At 45.0% G+C, this 18,424-nt stretch overlaps 1 protein-coding gene across 1 annotated transcript; it reads left to right on the top strand.

Annotated features, from left to right (window-relative positions):
* The first annotated feature begins 768 nt into the window (after nucleotides 1–768).
* Nucleotides 769–7,126, top strand: LOC132388602 (oocyte zinc finger protein XlCOF15-like). The gene is made up of 2 exons (XM_059960975.1): nucleotides 769–784; nucleotides 5,512–7,126. Exon 2 carries the CDS (start codon nucleotides 6,161–6,163, stop codon nucleotides 6,983–6,985), a length of 825 nt encoding a protein of 274 aa, XP_059816958.1. The 5' UTR covers nucleotides 769–784; nucleotides 5,512–6,160; the 3' UTR covers nucleotides 6,986–7,126.
* Nucleotides 7,127–18,424: the final 11,298 nt, after the last annotated feature.

Genomic DNA, 18,424 nt, shown 5'->3' on the forward strand with positions numbered 1-18,424 from the left:
TTTCCCTGCTCTTTTCAAATTTTGTGTCATTTCCACCAATTTCAAAGGATTGTTCCTCAGACAGCTGGATTTTTGCAAAGCACCTCTAAAGCTTGACAGCAGACTAGCGAGTCAATCTTCGATGGAGCAGAGTCAGAAAACAAAGAGTTACCAGCACCAATCAGGGCTTTGGGGCTCCGGAAAGAGATGGGATCTGGAGGTTACGAGCAGGAGGAGGAAGAGGAACCAGACCAGCAGGATGTGGCTGTGAATGAAAGATGAGCAACATTTGGAAACTGGTTAATTGAAAAACAAAATGGTTAATTTCTACAAAACATTGCAGGTTATCAGCAGATCAGGCAGCAAATGTGGAGAGGAATAAATGGGCAGCATTTAATCCGAGCCCCTTCAGCCCCTACTCCTCTGCTTAGTTGCTGCCTGAACTGCAGAGCTCCTTCAGCATTGTGTGTGTGTGCGTCTCTGGTTTCCAGCGACTGCAGAATCTCTTTTGTTTCAGATCTGCATTTGTAAGAGGATTAGATACACAAAATGCCTGTTGATTTTGAGTGTATCGTTTATGGGAGCCGCTTTCTGCGTTAAGAAATCTGCTGAGTTTTCTACACACAAAACAAACTGAAATATGGACATGGAACCGGTGCTTGTATATATTTTGAATGGCACCATGATTACCCATAAAATTTCGCTGTCGTTTGCAGCACCGATCAAATGCGCAGGCGCAGGGTTGCTGCCGTCTCCGATAACTACGCATGCGCGCAGTATACAAAATGTCGGGAGGATCGGAAAGGTAAGGGGTTTTTCGACTCTAATTGAGTGACAATTGCTGTGATAACCGGAGACTGTGGCCCTCAAACTCCGCACAGGCCAGGTCTTTTTCCTCTCTCTCAGCCCCACGATCCGTACACGGACCCCGGGGAGCTTCCGGCTGATCAGGGAACGGGAGCAGATAGATCACACAGACAGAGCTGAGCTCCAGCTATCTGAATGCAAGGATTAGGAATTCGGAAAAAGAGAACAAAATCTTTCTATCAGCTGTTGAGAAAATCATCTTTGTTCTGCCTCCAACCGCAGCAAGAGAAAACCTGCAGCTGCTGGAAATCCGGAGGAATTTCACACAAAATGCCGGAGGAACTCAGCATTAGTACTCTTTTCCATAGATGCTGCCCGGCCTGCTGAGTTCCTCCAGCATTTTGTGTGTGTTGCTTGTTCTACCTGCCCTTGTTCTGGACTTTTCTAGACGTGAGGATATGTTTTGACCTATTCTCTCTGGGTACATAATGATATCAAACAACTTTTTCCTGGGCAACAAGTAGCTTTCACATCACAAATGTGCCAGATTCCAATGAGTCAAACTACTGCCCTTCCCGGCATATTGATTGGCATTGCCATCACCGAGTTCATCACCGTCACTCACCTGAGGGAGGGTTCAGGGGAAATATTTATGTACAATACAGAAACTGGTGTTACCTGTGTGCATTGTGGTGATTCAAAATTTGCTGGAGAATTTGCAAGTGGGAAGAAGGGGAGTGATATTTGGAAGTCCAACTTTCTAAAGCACCATTTAGGAAGAAAATCACATACAGTGTCATGCAAAAGTCTGGGCACCCCGGTCAAAATTTCTGTCCCTGTGAACAGCTAAGCGAGTAAAACAATGACCTGATTTCCAAAAGGCATAAAGTTAAAGATGACACATTCTTTAAGATTTTAAGTAAGATTAATCTTCTGTATCCATCATTAAAAAGGAAAATGTCTTGAAGCAAAAGATTGGGCACTCTGCATGGTCAGTACTTAGTAGCAACCCCTTTAGCAAGTATCGCAGCTTCTAAATGCTTTCTGTAGCCAGCTAAGGGTCTTTCAATTCTTGTTTGGGGATTTTTGCCTATTCTTCCTTGCAAAAGGCTTCTAGTTCTGTGAGATTCCTGGGCCCTCTTGCACTCACTGCACTTTTGAGGTCTGTCCACAGATTTTCGATGATGTTTAGCTCGGGGGACTGTGAGGTCCATGGCAAAACGTTCATCTTGCGCTTCCTGAGGTAGTCCATTGTGGATTTTGAGGTGCATTTATGATCATTATCCTGTTGTAGAAGTCAACCTCTTTTCATCTTCAGCATTTTTACAGATGATGTGATGTTTGCTTCCAGAATTTGCTGGTATTGAATGGAATTCATTTTTCCCTCTACCAGTAGAATGTTCCCTGTGCCACTGGCTGCAACGCAAGCCCAAATCATGATCAATTCACCCCCATGCTTAACAGTTGGAGAGGTGTTCCTTTCATGAAATTCTGCACCCTTTTTTTCTCCTAACATTTTGGCTCATTGCGGCCAAAAAGTTCTTCTTTAACTTCATCAGTCCAGAGGACTTGTTTCCAAAATGCATAAGTCTTGTTTAGATGTTCCTTTGCAAACATCTGATGCTGAATTTCATGGCAAGGGCACAGGAAAGGTTTTCTTCTGATGTTTCTTCCATGAAAATCATATTTGTGTAGGTGTCCCTGCACAATAGAACAGTGACCACCCCTTTAGAGTCTGCTAAATATTCCTGAAGGTCTTTTGCAGTCAAACAGGGGTTTTGATTTCCCTTTCTAGCAATCCTACGAGCAGTTCTCTCAGAAGGATTTCTTGGTCTTCCTGACCTCAAGACCTCACCGTTGCTGTTAACTGCCATTTCTTAATTACATTACGAGTGAAGGAAAGGGCTACCTGAAAATGCTTTGCTGTCTTCTCATAGCCATCTCCTGCTTTGTGGGTATCATGTATTTTAATTTTCAGAGTGCTAGGCAGGGGCTTAGAGGAGCCCATGGCTGCAGATTATTGGGGCGAGGTTTGGGGAGTCAGGGTATTTATAAAGCTTTAAAATTTGCAACACCTGGCTTTTCGTAATGAAGATTGTGAACAAGCCATAGCCTGGTTAATTAAGGTCTGACACCTTGGTAAAAGGTACCTGAGAGCTGAAATCTCTTGGGGTTCCCAAACTTTTGCATGGTGCTCCTTTCCTTTTTTTTCCCACTCTGGAATTGTAAAAACAAAAATAATACACTAATTTTGCTTAAAATGTTGAAAATAATGTTTCATCTTTAACTTAATGACTTTTGGAGATCAGTTCATCTTCTCAGGACTTTATTCCTTGGAATGTCAAAGACTGAGGGGAGATTTGATTGTGAAAGAGGGGCATAGATGGTGTAACTTCATTTTTCATACTTTTTTATTGATTTCCAAATAAGGAATATACAAATCGGAAGAGGTTTAACAAGTAGATATATAAAAGACATATAAACAGCAATAGTAAAAACAAAAAGTATATAATATCAAAATCAAATAAGTAAAATATTACGCTGTTATATATACAATGGCTAAAAAAAATTACAACTCCTCATAATAATCATTAAAAAAATTGGAAATTTTATTGATAAGGAAAAAAAACCACTAACTAAACTAAAACCAAAAAAAAAACAAAAAAAAAAGAAAGAGAAAAGGGAAAGAAAAAGAAAGTTTGGGCTGTCCAATTATGGATAAAATTAGAAAATACAGAGAGAGAAAAAAAAAACACATCCTTCCAGTCATCACCGAAACTTCTTGGATAAGGTTTTGCCCTAAAGAGAATTTTTAAAAAATTAAATTATATCATGTGAAAATATTGAATAAAAGTTCGCCAGACTTGTTCAAAATTAAAGGACGTATCAAATGTCTGGCTTCTAATTTTCTCCAAGCTTAGACATGACATAATCGTGGAGAAACAATAGGAAACAGTAGGTGGTTAGATTATTTCCAATGCAACAAAATAGCTCTCCTAGCCAGTAGAGGTGAAAAAGCTATCACATGTTGGGCGGAAGCAGACACTTTGCTTGCTTCCTCTGGAATAATCCCAAAAATTGCTGTAAGTGGGTTAGGTTGAACATCCATATCTATAACTTTAGATAATATTCCAAACACATCCCCCCAAAAATTATTTAAACTTGCACATGACCAAAACATATGAGTTAAAGTAGCCATTTCTGTGTTACATCTGTCACAGATAGGGCTTATATTCGGAAAAATATGCGACAATTTATCTTTGGATTATATGGGGCCTGTGTACTATCTTAAACTGAATTAAGATATGGTGAGCACAGACTGATGAATTATTGACTAAATAATAAATTTTATTCCATTGATCATCTGAAAGTGAATGTTGAAGTTCTATTTCCCAGATATGTTGAACCCTATCATTAGGCGACATGCGAGCATTAATTAACTGTTTATAAATGATAGCTATTAATCGTTTTTGAAAAGGTTTAAACTGAAAAATAACATAAGCCAAATTTGAAGAGCAGGCCAAGGGGTAATTCAGTAAAAAATCATGTAAGAAATTCCTAACCTGTAAATACCTGAAAAAATGTGTATTAGAGATATCATATTTATCCATTAACTGTGAGAAAGACATTAAACAATCTTGTAAAAACAAATCTAAGAAAGTCTTTATTCCCTTAATTTTCCATGTTAAAAAAGCCTTATCCATAGTTGATGGTTTAAAAAAGAAATTAGGATAAATATTACTAGAAAATAAAAAATAATTAATTCAAAAAATCTACAAAATTGAAACCAAATTTTAAAAGTATGTTTAACAATAGTGTTAAGAGCTTGTCTACCTATTCTGGAGAATGGAAACGGAAGAGGAGCCATTTTTATAGCATTTATTCGACCGATCAATGACATCAACATAGGTGACCATTTAGAAAGCGCCTTTTGAGTATATTCAACTAAAGGGAAGGTGTAAATTCAAGCTGGCTTTTACCACTGATTGGTGTTGGACTACAACCAGTGGCCGTGGATTAAGGGTGAAAGGTGAAATGTTAAGGGGAACATGAGGGTTAACTTCTTCATACAGATGGTCATCTGGGTTTGGAATGAGCAGCCATCATGAGTGGTGGATGTGGGCTCCATTTAAACATTTAAGAGGTTCGTGTAGGTACCTGGATTGTAGGGGTGTGGGAGTGGCAGTTTAAATAATTCAGCACAAACTAGATGGCCCAAAGGGCCTGTTTCTGTCTTGTAATTTTCTAGACAAAACTGAAATATTACAAAAATTCAATCTAACCCCTTTTAACAGCTGTGCGGACCAACCATTTATCTCAGCAGGAATTTTTTTTATATGGCGTTAAAATTGTGGCACTTTAAGTTAATAACACATAAGAGAAAATTCCAGTTGCACGTCAAGAAAGACTATTTGTGTGATATTGTTTCAGTTACTGTGGGGCCAGGCACCCATACTGCTCAGCAGGAGCAGGGAATAATACCAATGGAGAGTCAAACTGAGCCAGGCCACAGATTGGAGATGGCAGAAATGCCCCATTCTTATAGAGACAGGAAGAACATCTTATAGAGCATTCTTATAGAGACAGGAATTGATGGTCATTCCGGATACCAGCTCGCCGCCCAGTCAGGAGAGTGTGATACCAGATCAATCCTTGGCAACTCATGTAATCTCATCTGAAATGTTGTCCTAAATCCATTGATGGATTTTGTAAATCTTTTTACAGGTTGAAAATGGGAAGGAATTTGTCTCCAGGAAACTCAAACATGGCACACCAGTTTTGTTGTCTCTGTCTAGATATTTAAGAAGTGGAGCAAGGGATTCGATCGACAATCCTTCCTGCTCAAACTGTGGGGAGGGATTCACTTGGTCATTTGACCAAATTGCAAGCCTGTCATTTTACACGGGAGAAAGGCCGTTCACCTGCTCAGACAGTGGGAATGGATTCACTCAGTCATTTCAACTGAAGGTACATCAGCAAGTTCACACTGGGCAAGGCCATTCATCTGTTCCGTGTGTGAGAAAGGATTCTGCCGGGCATCCCACCTGTGGACAAACCAGTCAGATCACACTGGGCAGAGGCTGGTCATCTGCTGAATTTCGGGGAAGGGATTCTCTGGGTCATCTGACCTAATGGCACACCAGTCAGTTCACACTGGAGAGTGGCCATTCACCTGCTCAGACAGTGGGAATGGATTCACTCGGTTATCTCAACTGAAGGTACATCAGCAGGTTCACACTGGGCAAGGCCATTCTGTGTGTGGGAAATGATTCTGTTGGTCATCCCACCTGTGGACACATCAGTTAGATCACACCGGGCACAGGCTGTCATCTGCTGAATTTCGGGGAGGGGATTCTCTCGGTTATCTGATCTAATGGCTCACCAGCGACTTCACACCAGGGGGCGGCCGTTCACCTGCATAGTCTGTGGGAAGGGATTCACTCAGTCATCCCACCTACTGAGCCATCAGCGAGTTCACACTGGGGAGAAGCCATTCACTTGCTCAGTCTGTGGGAAGGGATTCACTGAGTCATCCAACCTACTGAGTCATCAGCGAGTTCACGCTGGAGAGAGGCCATTCACCTGCTCAGTCTGTGATAGGAGATTCACTGTGTCATCCCACCTATTGGTACATCAGCGAGTTCACACCGGGGAGAAGCCGTTCACCTGCTCAGTCTGTGAGAAGAGATTCACTTGGTCATCCCAACTACTGGCACACCAGTTTGTTCACACTGGAGAGAAGCCGTTCACCTGCTCAGAATGTGGGAAGGGATTCACACTGTCATCCCGCTTACTGGTCCATCAGCGAGCTCACACTGGGGAGAAGCCATTCATCTGCTCTGTCTGTGGGAAGAGATTCACTGCATCATCCAACCTACTGGTACATCAGCGAGATCACACTGGGGAGAGGCCATTCATCTGCTCAGTCTGTGGGAGGGGATTCACTCAGTCATTCAGACTACAGAGTCATCAGAGAGTTCACACTGGGGAGAAGCCATTCACCTGCTTAGTCTGTGGGAAGAGATTCACTGAGTCATCCAGCCTACAGAGACATCAGCGATTTCACACTGGGGAAAAGCCGTTCACATGCTCAGTCTGTGGGAAGAGATTCACTGAGTCATCCAGCCTACAGTCACCAGCGAGTTCACACTGGGGAGAAGCCATTCACCTGCTCAGACTGCGGGAAGAGATTCACTGATTTATCCAACCTACAGAGACATCAGCGAGTTCACACTGGGGAGAAGCCATTCACCTGCTCAGTCTGCGGGAAGGGGTTTACTGAGTCATCCTACCTACAGAGACATCAGCGAGTTCACACTGGGGAGAAGCCATTCAACTGCTCAGTCTGTGGGAAGGGATTCACTGAGTCATCCAACCTACAGAGACACCAGCGAGTTCACACTGGGGAGAAGCTGTTCATCTGCTCAGTCTGTGGGAAGAGATTCACTGAGTCATTTAACCTACAGAGACATCAGCGAATTCACACTGGGGAGAAGCCGTTTACCTGCTCAGTCTGTGGGAAGGGATTCACTCAGTCATCCCACCTACAGAGTCATCAGCAGGTTCACACTGGGGGGAAGTCGTTCACCTGCTCAGTCTGTGGGAAAGGTTTCACTCAGTCATCCCAACTACTGGCACACCAGTCAGATCACAACAGGGAGTGGCCGTTGTTATGAATCCCTAGGTTTCGTTTGCTGTGGACTGTCATTTTAAGAGAGAAAGTGTGAGGTTAAGAAGTCAAATCAGTCTGACTTGCAGCTTGTTTAGTTTTAATCGAGGACACGGACGCTCAGAGTCAGATTGAGACAGAGGAAAAATGGAAGGATTGAAACCAGGGAGCTGGTGGCCAAGGGTCATTTTTCAGAAATTTCCTATGCCCGCAAGGGTGGGTTAATTATCAATTCACCATACATCGCATGTGTGGTTGTCACCTCGTTTGATCCATAGGTTTGGATCGGATTTGGCGTATCCTGTGGAGACCACTTATGTGGTACCCTTTCCTGGGCGTGACGACGATATCACTGTGACAATTCGCTTTCGGTGATAATTCATATGTGGATTTGGAACGACGGATAAATTCTACAGCGACTGATCTCTCATTTTACCACCGTGGAACCTGTGGAATTCGACAGAATTGCCTTCTCTCGACATTTACCCTGGATTACAACTATCGCTCTCATCACCTATCCTGTGGATGACCTGAACTATACCATTGCAAGACTCCAAGCATTGTTTCCCCCCAAGCTCAGTAGTTTGGGAGTTATATTTACACACATTTATACACATAACACTAAACTTTTTTTTCAAATTGTTTGTTACAATTTTATAAGTAGTTACGAATAAAGACAGTGGTTTTAACATCAAAACTGGACTCCAGGTGTAGTCTATTGCTGCTGGTTTGTGTCTAAAGCATTATGGTTCATAACAAAATTGGGGCCTGCGTCTGGGATATGAACAAATTTGCAGGGCTTATTGATCAAATAATTATCAATCTGATTGGGGAAAATCCCTTTTGATTTATTTGTATGTGGAAATCAGCAGCAATGGATATTTATATATGTCTGGAAGCGCCAACCCCTGAGGCATTAGGAAAAGCCAAAAAGAATGAATTGCTGACTATTACTAATGGGCTGAACCCTAACGAGGTAAGAATGTGTGAAGGACCAGGGGAAGCATAAAACTGGGAGAGCAGGTACAGGTGAAAAAAAAATAGGGGTTTTATTACCCAAAATGTTTATAAACTCAACAGAACTGTTCTACAGTCCAAACTTGAATCAGCTAAACAGAACAAAACTGGGTTACAACAACATAGCGAAATACTCCTCAGACCAAGAGACACCACTCAGCTCCTGGCGTATATTGGATGCTGGCCATTCAATAGTAAGTTGCATGGGAGAGAAAATATTCCTCTCCTTAAAAAGATATGGCATAAATGAAATAGCTCCAGAGAACACCCCTCTGTCTGTAGTAGAATGGCACAATCCAATTATCCAGCCCCATCTACTTAGGTTGGTGTAACTCAACAGCTCAGTCGTTTACCAGATTATCAGGAGGATGGGCGGCTACAGGACACTTTAATATGACCAGTTGATGGTGCGGCTGGGAATTGCAGACGCCACGGGGGTGGGGGGGGGGGGTGGGGTGGGTTATGACAGCCCCAGAAATTCAGAGGAAAATCGTTGAGCACTGTATATCTATGAAGGTGTATGATAAGGAGGTGTTACAGAGGTTTTCTGTGAGTAAAGAGGAGATCCAGTTATGACTGGAACAATTGAAGATTGATGTACTTAAATTAGAAGCTGAAGAGAACGAGAGAAAGAGGGGGTTTGATGCTCGAGAGGCATACAAACAGACAGAAGAAGCATAAAAAAAGGTCTTGAAGCTGAGGAAGCAGAAATACAGAGGGATAAGGAGAAAGACAGAGGTAGTTTGTGATAGAGAGGTTAAGGCTCAAGAAAAAAGTTGCTGTCTCAAAGGAGTTGGTTGTACCGTTTATTGCCAGCCAGGCGGTTAAATTGGTCCCTCCATTTGATGAGACTGAGGTTGGTAAATCCTTCCAGCATTTTGATAAAGTGGCCGAAAGGAAGCTGGACTCTTTAGTTACAAAATATAATTAAGGGTAAGGCTCAACAAGCTCATTCTGCCCTATCAATTGAAAATGCTGCTAATTATGACATAGTGAAACAGGCTGTGCTCAAAGCTTATGAGTTGGTCCCAGAATCATACAGGCAAAAGTTTAGAAATTTAAGGAAATCTGTGAATCAGACTTATATGGAATTTGCTTATGATACGTTTGTGTGTTTTGACCGCTAGTGCACATATACAAATATAAATGATGATTTTAACAGCTTGAACGAGTTGGTTTTAATTGAAAAATTCTAAACATGCGTCTATGATGACATAAAGACATATTTAGATGAAAAGAATGCTGCCATTTTACGGAAGACTGCTAGATCAGCAGAGTAGTTTGCTTTAACTCATAAGGTTAAGTTTACTCCAAATAAGATCTTCCAAAAGAGTAGCAGGGATCAGCAGGGTAAACTAGTAATTAAAGCTGGGACTAGTGACAAGAGTAAGGATGAAGGGAAACAGTTGAAGGAGAAATATCTGGTCTCACTTGTTACTATTGTAAGAAAGCTGGTCATATGATGGCTATTTGTTCCATCCTGAAAAAGAGAAAGGAAAAGGAGGCAGTCACAAATGCCTGTGTTCACAATGTTGAAGCACCTATAAACGCACAGGGTTCTGAACATTCTGTCGAAGCTCAGTTAAGGACTGAGAGGTCTGACCGAGTTAAGAAGGGGCTCAATCATTTTATGTCAGATGTGTTTGTATTAGTAAAGGAAGTTTCAACCCTGTTACCAGTGAAAATCCTTCGAGATACTGGGGCTTCTCAGTCACTTTTATTAGACAGTGTTCTAAAGTTTGGTGAGGAGACTGACACTTGTGAGCTAAATCTTATTAAAGGCATTGGGGGTGGCATGGTTTCTGTGCCATTGCACAAGGTAACTTTACAGTCAAGGTTGGTTTCGGGACCTGTTAAGATCGGAATATGTTCCAGTTTACCGGTGAAAGATTGCTGTTAGGGAATGACCTGGCAGATAATAAAGTTGTTCCTGCAGTGCTGTTGACAACTAACCCAACCACTGACGACCCACAGATGGATTTTAACATTTATCCTTCCTGCGCAGGAACTCGAAGTATGGCTAAAAAGTCTGCCGACGCAGACGGTTATGTGCATGATAATATACCCATGATAGCCAAAATCGGGATTCAGGTTATGATGATTTGTCAGGGACTTTTCTGCCTTCATTGTTTCAACAGGATTCAGGTAGTAAGTCTGATGAGAAAGATTTATCCCTGTGTCGGAAGGAGTTTATAGCAGAACAGAACCGAAACCCTGAGATTGAAGCTTTAAAAGAAACAGCTCTCTCAGATGATGAGATTAAGAAAGTGCCAGTAGGGTATTATCTCAAGGATGGAGTGTTAATGAGGAAGTGGAGGCCACCTGCTATACCAGCGAGTGAGGAATGGGCAATTGTTCACCAAGTTGTAGTTCCTAAAGTTTATAGGGCTGAATTTTTAATTTTGGCCCACAGTATGCCCTTAGGACCTAAGGGGTCAGCAACCTTTACCACTGAAAGAGCCACTTGGACCCGTTTCCCACAGAAAAGAAAACACTGGGAGCCGCAAAACCCGTTTGACATTTAAAATGAAATAACACTGCATACAACGTTTTGTTTTGCCTTTATGCTATGTATAAATAAACTATAATGTGTTGCATTTATGAAATTGATGAACTCCTGCAGAGAAAACGAAATTACATTTCTGCATGCAACAAAAACATTTTGAACTCCGAAAAAAAGACGTTGGGTTGAAGGTTACTTTTAAGTAAAATACTCAACGTCTATTTGAGTCCTTCTTGTATTTATGAAAAACGCCAAACTTAAATTTGCCGCCAGCAGCAAACCAAAAATAACGTCAGCCAGCTGTCAACCTGAAAAATAAAAGGACTATTTCACTGAACAATGAAAACATATGAATATACGTAAAATAATACGCAATTAAAATATTTATCATACTTCTTCAGGTTGACTCACACCTGACAATGCAGTCGTATTCAGTAAGGATGGATCGATGCTTAGGGGAGTGACCGGGAAGGATAATGTGTTTTTTTCCTCTCTGAACTCACAGAAGCGTTTCCCAAACGATGTTTGCAGAATGTAAATACTCCGAATTTATCATGTCGTGACATTGTTTGAACTCTCTCAAATTGGGGAAGTGAGACAATGTGCCTTTCTGTAAATCTCTGGCAAGCAACGTCAACTTGCGCTCGAATGCAAAACATCCTCCAACATGTGCAGGGCTGTACGTCCTTACCCCGCTGAAGAGCTGTGTTCAGCGTGTTCAGGTGCGCTGTCATGTCTACCATGAAGTGTAGCTTTTCCAGCCACTCTGGCTGTTCCAGCTCAGGAAAGTTGAGCCCTTTGCTGCCCAGGAAAGTTTTCACTTCTTCCAGACGCGCGACAAAGCGTTTCAGCACCTCCCCTCTGGACAGCCAGCGATAAAAACACGTTGTAGCGGTTGCTACACGCAGTCAGTAAACTGCAGTCAAAGATAGCTTTATTCGAACTAAACAGCCTTGCTTTTAAGCCTCCCTCAACCCGCCCCCCATGGGCGCGGATGCTGCAAAAGACACGTACTCACAAACCCCCGTAGGCTATCTCCCTTAGCCTGAACGCTGGCTAATTGTGAGCCGGTTCGGATGTGTCAGGAAATGGGTCGCCACAACGTCTTATTTAGATTGTACAAGATCACCATAATCTTCAAATTTAGATTTACATTTCAAAAACTAACAAACTAACATAAAATACATATTAATTAAATACTGACCATGTAGCGGTGTGCTACACGCAGCGCTAAAATTACGACACGGAGTCGGTAACTGCAGTCGAAGGAAAAAAACTTTATTCGAAATCTTCAGCCTCACTTTTAAGCCTCCCTCAACCTGCCCCCCCCCCCCCATGGCGCAGAGGCTCCAAAGCTCTGTGCTCGCAAACCCCCGTAGGCTATCTTATTGTGAGTCGGTTCGGATGTGCCAGGAAAAGGGTCGCCACAACCAATTATTTCCCAAAGCAACAGGGAGCCGCAGCACAGACGTAAAAGAGCCACATGTGGCTCCGGAGCCGCGGGTTGCCGACCCCCGCTAGGTCGACATTTTGGAGTGAATAAAACTAAACAGGATTATGTAAAAATTTTACTGGCCTAAGTTCAGGAAAGATGTTGTGACCTTTTGCAGAACCTGTCACACTTGTCAAGTTGTTGGTAAACCTAATCAGGTCATCCCAGTGGTCCCACCGTGGTCTATACCTGCATTCAGTGAAGCCTTTTCTAAAGTTATCGTGGATTGAGTTTGCCCATTGCCAAAGTCTAAAGCTGGCCATCAGTATTTGCTAATTATTATGCGTACTGCATCCAGATTCCCAGAGGCAATACCTCTCAGAAATATTAATGTTAAAACTGTGGCGAAGGCTGTTACCAAGTTTTTTTTACTTTATTTGGTTTGCCTAAAGAAATCCAGTCTGATCAAGGAAGTAATTTTACATCTGTATTATTCCAGCAGGTAGTTTATGAACTGGGAGCTAAACAAATTAAATTATCCGCGTACCATCCTGAATTACAATGGGCTCTAGAAAGATTTCATATTCTACCCTCAAAACAATGATTCAGACATACTGTGTACCACACAATCTTTCTCACTCGCTCCGTGCCTTGTAAAGGCTTGATAAAGACATCATTGATGCACGCACGCACACGCCAACAAAAGACATACTGTGTTGAAAATGGAAAAGACTAGGATGAAGGAATATATTTGCTTTTGTTCGCAGTAAGAGAGTCGGTACAGGAATCACTGGGCTTTAGTCCATTTGAACTTGTATTTGGTCATAGAGTGAGGGGACTTTTGACCTTGGTAAAGGGACAGTGGATTGATGGGGATGTACATGTTAACTTGTTAGACTATGTTTTGAAGTTCAAAAATAAACTACACCACGCCTGTACTCTAGCAAGACTAAACTTAAAGATTTCTCAAAACAAAATGAAGTGTTGGTTTGATAAGCGGGCTTGCGAAAGAAAATACCAGGTGGGGAATAAGGTGCTTACCTATTTCCAATGTTGACGAATCCACCTCAGGTGAAATTCAACAGACTGTATGAAATAGTCTCTCAAATTAATAATGTGAATTATGTTATCAAAACACCCGACTGATGTAAACTAACACAGGTGGTGCACATAAATATGATAAAGCCTTATTTTGACAATCAGGCACCGTCCGTGAGTATTGTTGTCAAAACATATGAATCTGGCAACCCTGAGAATGAAACAATTGACTCGTCTGAGATTTTCACAAGCCAAACGTGGTCCCAGTTAGGCTAAAGAACTCGCTTGTTCTAGAAAACATTGATAACAAGTTGGCTCATCTGCAGCCAAAGGAACAACAACAGCTGAAGGAATTAATTCTGAAGTTTAAAGATTTATTTCCTCATGTTCCCAAGCAAACCACGGTCGCAGGACATGATGTAGATATTGGTCAAGCCAAACCGATTAAACAACACCTATATCGCATGAACGTAGACAATGTAAATTGGGTGAGCAAGTGTGGTAAGTGGGGAAACAGATTCGGTAGCTCTCAAAGGCAAGGAGTTTGGACACAGTCTTGGTAGTAAAGTATTTTATTTACAGAAGGCAAGCGTGGGAAAATGGCAACTGAAGCAACATGCACACAATTTACAGTAGTCGTGGGGAAAGGCGGATCGGCAATAAAACACACACGGTCAATTACTAATGTACGTGGGAAAATCGCCTGGGGACAAAGTACACGCACACACACACACAACCAAAGGAAAAGTCAATACGATACTCTCCACCACTTGTCTCTGTGCAGGCTCGGCTCTATGTTATCAGGGACAGTAATCAACGCTCCCCATAGTCTTCAATACACAGCTCACCAACAATTCCTCCAGCTCCGTTCCACGGTTCTCAGCCTGGGGTGAAGCAGGGTGATCCCTCGGAGTTGGCAAAGGGAAAGGGTCCAGCACACGTGACACCCTTTATAGTGCAGCAGGGCTGGAGGGTCCCGCCCTGGTAATTCACAGTGGGGCAATGGCTGGGTTCCAGCAGGGTTAAGCCTATTACAAAGGCCAATTGCTCGAGGCCAAGTACAAGGAAGGCTAATTAAAGGGACCAATAGTGAGGTGTGAATTGATGGGCGAGGAGTGGTCAAACCTCGACTGGCAGGTGGCGTACCTTCCGACCAGGTAGTGGGCAGTTCCGTCACGTGACAGTCACGACCCCTCCAATACAGTCCACCCTTCGGATCCACGCCAAAATCTGTAAGACCGACATCCCACAGCCTGGAGATGAGAGAGACGGAGGGTGAAGGACACAGAGAGACAGGAGACGGTACAAATCCCCAGTGTTTATCAGTAACACAATTACTGATCACATTAATATTCAGTGTCAGACACCCAGTGACTGTAAACACAATCTCCCACAGTCTGGTACTTACCGCAGTTTCTGTATTTTACACTCCGGGTTCCTCAGAGCCGCAGACACCAGTTTCACTCCTGAATCTCCCAATTCATTACATGTAACAGAGTGAGAAGGAAAGTAATGTATCTTAATGGAAGTCTTACACTTAACTATTTCTGAAGAAAGGCAGACGTGCTCTGAATAGTTTGACCAGCACAGCACAATATACACACAGAATGATAACGAGATTGAGTGCAATCGATCAGTGAATGACAGTTGCCCACCACCCCAATAAGGACCCAAACGGCCACCAGTTTCCCCATGAGGTGTCGTGTTGGAGGAGCTGGTCCCTCGATGTTTGAATGTTAGCCACCGAGTCCCGAATGTGAGCAGCCAACTGGGAGATGTTAGTCGACTCGTCAGGGATAAACGTGCAGCGCCCCTTACCAATCACTGCACAGTTACCACCATCAGCCGCCAGTGGGTAATCCGGGGCCAGTCGATTCTGCAGGGCGACCATCCTGACAGCCGCCAGCTCTGCCGCCGTTCGGGTGAGGGCATCTTCGGCGTGTTGCAGTGCCACTGCCGTTCCGTCAGCCGGCGCCTCGAGCACAATGGTCATCCGGATCACGTCACGGGACAATCGGGCCGTGCCCAATCTGGGAGAGGCTGTCATCCAGAACCTCTCCTCCTCCGTGATGGCCCTCTTTTCCCAGTGCCACTGCCGTTCCGTCAGCCGCCGTCTCCAGCACACTGGTCATCCGGATCACGTCACGGGACAATCGGGCCGTGCCCTATCTGGGAGAGGCTGTCATCCAGAACCTCTCCTCCTCCGTGATGGCCCTCTTGTCCCAGTGCCACTGCCGTTCCGTCAGCCGGCGTCTCGAGCACACTGGTCATCTGGATCACGTCACGGGACAATCGGGCCGTGTCCTATCTGGGAGAGGCTGTCATCCAGAACCTCTCCTCCTTCGTGATGGCCCTCTTGTCCAGGTGCCACTGCCGTTCCGTCAGCCGGCGTCTCCAGCACACTGGTCATCTGGATCACGTCACGGGACAATCGGGCCGTGTCCTATCTGGGAGAGGCTTTCAACCAGAACCTCTCCTCCTCCGTGATGGCCCTCTTGTCCCAGTGCCACTGCCGTTCCGTCAGCCGGCGTCTCCAGCACACTGGTCATCCGGATCACGTCACGGGACAATCGGGCCGTGCCCTGTCTGGGAGAGGCTGTCATCCAGAACCTCTCCACATCCGTGATGGCCCTCTTTTCCCTGTAGCTGCTGTGTGCCAGGTGCTCCGCCATATCACCCCACCCCTCAGGGCATACACGTTGATGAAATGCGGCCGGGCACGACATCCTGAGCTTTTGCCATTTCCGGCTGGAAGGTCGAGGCCAACAGGATCACCACCCCGCTAGAGTTGGAGCTAAGGTGACTCATGTAGACCCCGCCCCGCCACTCTAGAAGCCAAACAGACTCATCCCCTGGGGTGGTATGGATTCCCTACAGGTCATTCACCGCATATCTCCCATGCCTGAGGACTGCGAGATTGTTTTATCTGCGGAGAGAACCCCTGCTACCATTAAACTTTAGACTAGCTACAGTGAGCTTCATGTCGGGAGTACACTAGGCCTCAGCAACAGTACCCTTCCCGGTGAGAGCGGAGGGGCCCTCAACCACACTATCCAGAAAATAAAGCAAAAATGCTGTTTGCTTTCCGGCCCGAGTGGTGCCAACGCCACCCTGTGACCCACCGTCTCCCGAAGGAGCGAGGCTGCTTTTCACCCTGATGCCCCCTACCAGGTCATCCAGAAAGGATTTCGGCTGTCGTCTGTCTTTCCCTGACACAACATTCCTCTTCCCCTTCCCCTTCCGTCTGAGGATGACTCGCAAGGACTTCACCAGCCTCGGCATGCTAGGCCAGCGAAGCGAGGCTGGTTTAGGCCGATGCTTGGCACCCACAGAGGAGTGAATGAACTCTCTGATCTCCTCCACAGGTATCAATGGGGATTTCTCAGAACGGGTGAGGATGTCCATTGTCTCGCTAAGAAAAGAATCTCCCTCCAACCCCTCACTGCAGTCAGATCCCCCATCTTCCTCCTATTGTGTTCTAATAGGTGGCTGCACTTGTGACCCACACTGCGCAGCGGGTACCTCACTCAAACCTTCCCGCTCCACCGGCGCATCAGTCTTATCCACAGTTCCGACGATGGAAGGATAATCTCCAGAGACTCCCTGCAGGCCATTAGTTGATGGGGTCGGCATGCAGATTACATCACCCTCCCCAGGAGACAGGCATGAAGGGGACCCCAGCAGCTCTGATCCAAGGGATTCACCGGCAGCCTAAAGCTGACAGTGAGAGAGTTTGTTCTCCTCTCCGCTCATACTGTTTAATACATTTGCCTCCAGGGAGGCGCTTACTGCTAAGTCCTGGGTGGAGGGCTCCAGGTCTGTTTAAGTTGTGCAAACAGGCCTAGCACTGGTTTCCTGCACAATCACACCACCTACCACAGGACTGGTGGCTACATCTGGGGATTCAGGGTTAGACACAACTACCACCCGGATTCCCACCCCTTTCTGGGACTCCCCCTCATCTACATTCTCTGCCCTCTGGGGGGAACATTCCTTTCTCCTCTTCAAGCCGGAGGATCACACAGGTGCGGGATTCACCGATGAAGCGTTACTCTCCGCTTCCATCACCCCGTCCAACTGTGCACTTCCCCGAGCCTCCCGCTCCACTTCAGGGCAAAAGGGCGTGAGCTCTGCTTTCTCGGCGGCAGACTTCTTAGAGTGTTTGGACTTCTTATTCGCTTTCTTTCTCAGTGGTCAAAACACCATCTCTCCCCAACAAGTCCTCCATAGCCTCCGCGCAATCTTCCAGAGTAGTTCCAGTTCGTAAAATACATTGCGCCTCGCGTTCCACTTTCACCGTCCGAAACAGGGCGTTGTCCGAGGCTGGAGAGGCAGCCGCCTTTGCATAAGTCCCCGAAGGCCTGCGACTCCCTGTAGACCGGTCCAGCATGTTGCTTCTCTGTCCGAATCGAGAATAAAACGGTTATAAAGTCCTGGAGTGAGTTGAGTAACTGGCTGGAAAAGTTTCTACTCGACGGTACCCTGCTGGCTCAGTGCCAGAAATTCCAGCGCCAGGAAAGGCTCCGTTAGTCCCGCAGAACGTCCAGGCCGTGAGAGGTCGAGACGTCTCAAACGATGCTTCGGCTCCTACATCGAACGTGAGTCAGGACGATAAAGATGGAAGGAGGTTGTCCCGATGTCAATGGGAGAACAAAAGCGTTTGTCTCCTGTTTTTGGAGAGTCCCGGCTTCCTGGCGAGTTGCCAGCGGCCACAGCAGGGAGCTACGCAGTTCGCAGCCGTCAACAACCCCGTCCAAACTGGCAGAAAAACTCCAAACGAAACTTTCACACTAAACCAGCCGCTCATTTAGATGTTCAAGAGACGTTTCAAACCAATTCCACGTAACTCACGACCTTCATAAAACAGTTTTTCTTCGATTTCTCCCAGTACAACCAGAACAGTTCCACTCTGTGTCTGACCCCGGGAGTGTGTGATTGGACGGTGTGGAGGGAGATTCACTCTGTGTCTGACCCCGGG

The sequence above is a fragment of the Hypanus sabinus genome, unplaced genomic scaffold (assembly GCF_030144855.1).
Source record: "Hypanus sabinus isolate sHypSab1 unplaced genomic scaffold, sHypSab1.hap1 scaffold_361, whole genome shotgun sequence".
Taxonomy (NCBI): domain Eukaryota; kingdom Metazoa; phylum Chordata; class Chondrichthyes; order Myliobatiformes; family Dasyatidae; genus Hypanus; species Hypanus sabinus.

Bases quoted from the DNA above. Each gene is read 5' to 3' on its own strand.
- LOC132388602 (XM_059960975.1), top strand. From the start codon at position 6,161: ATGGCTCACCAGCGACTTCACACCAGGGGGCGGCCGTTCACCTGCATA.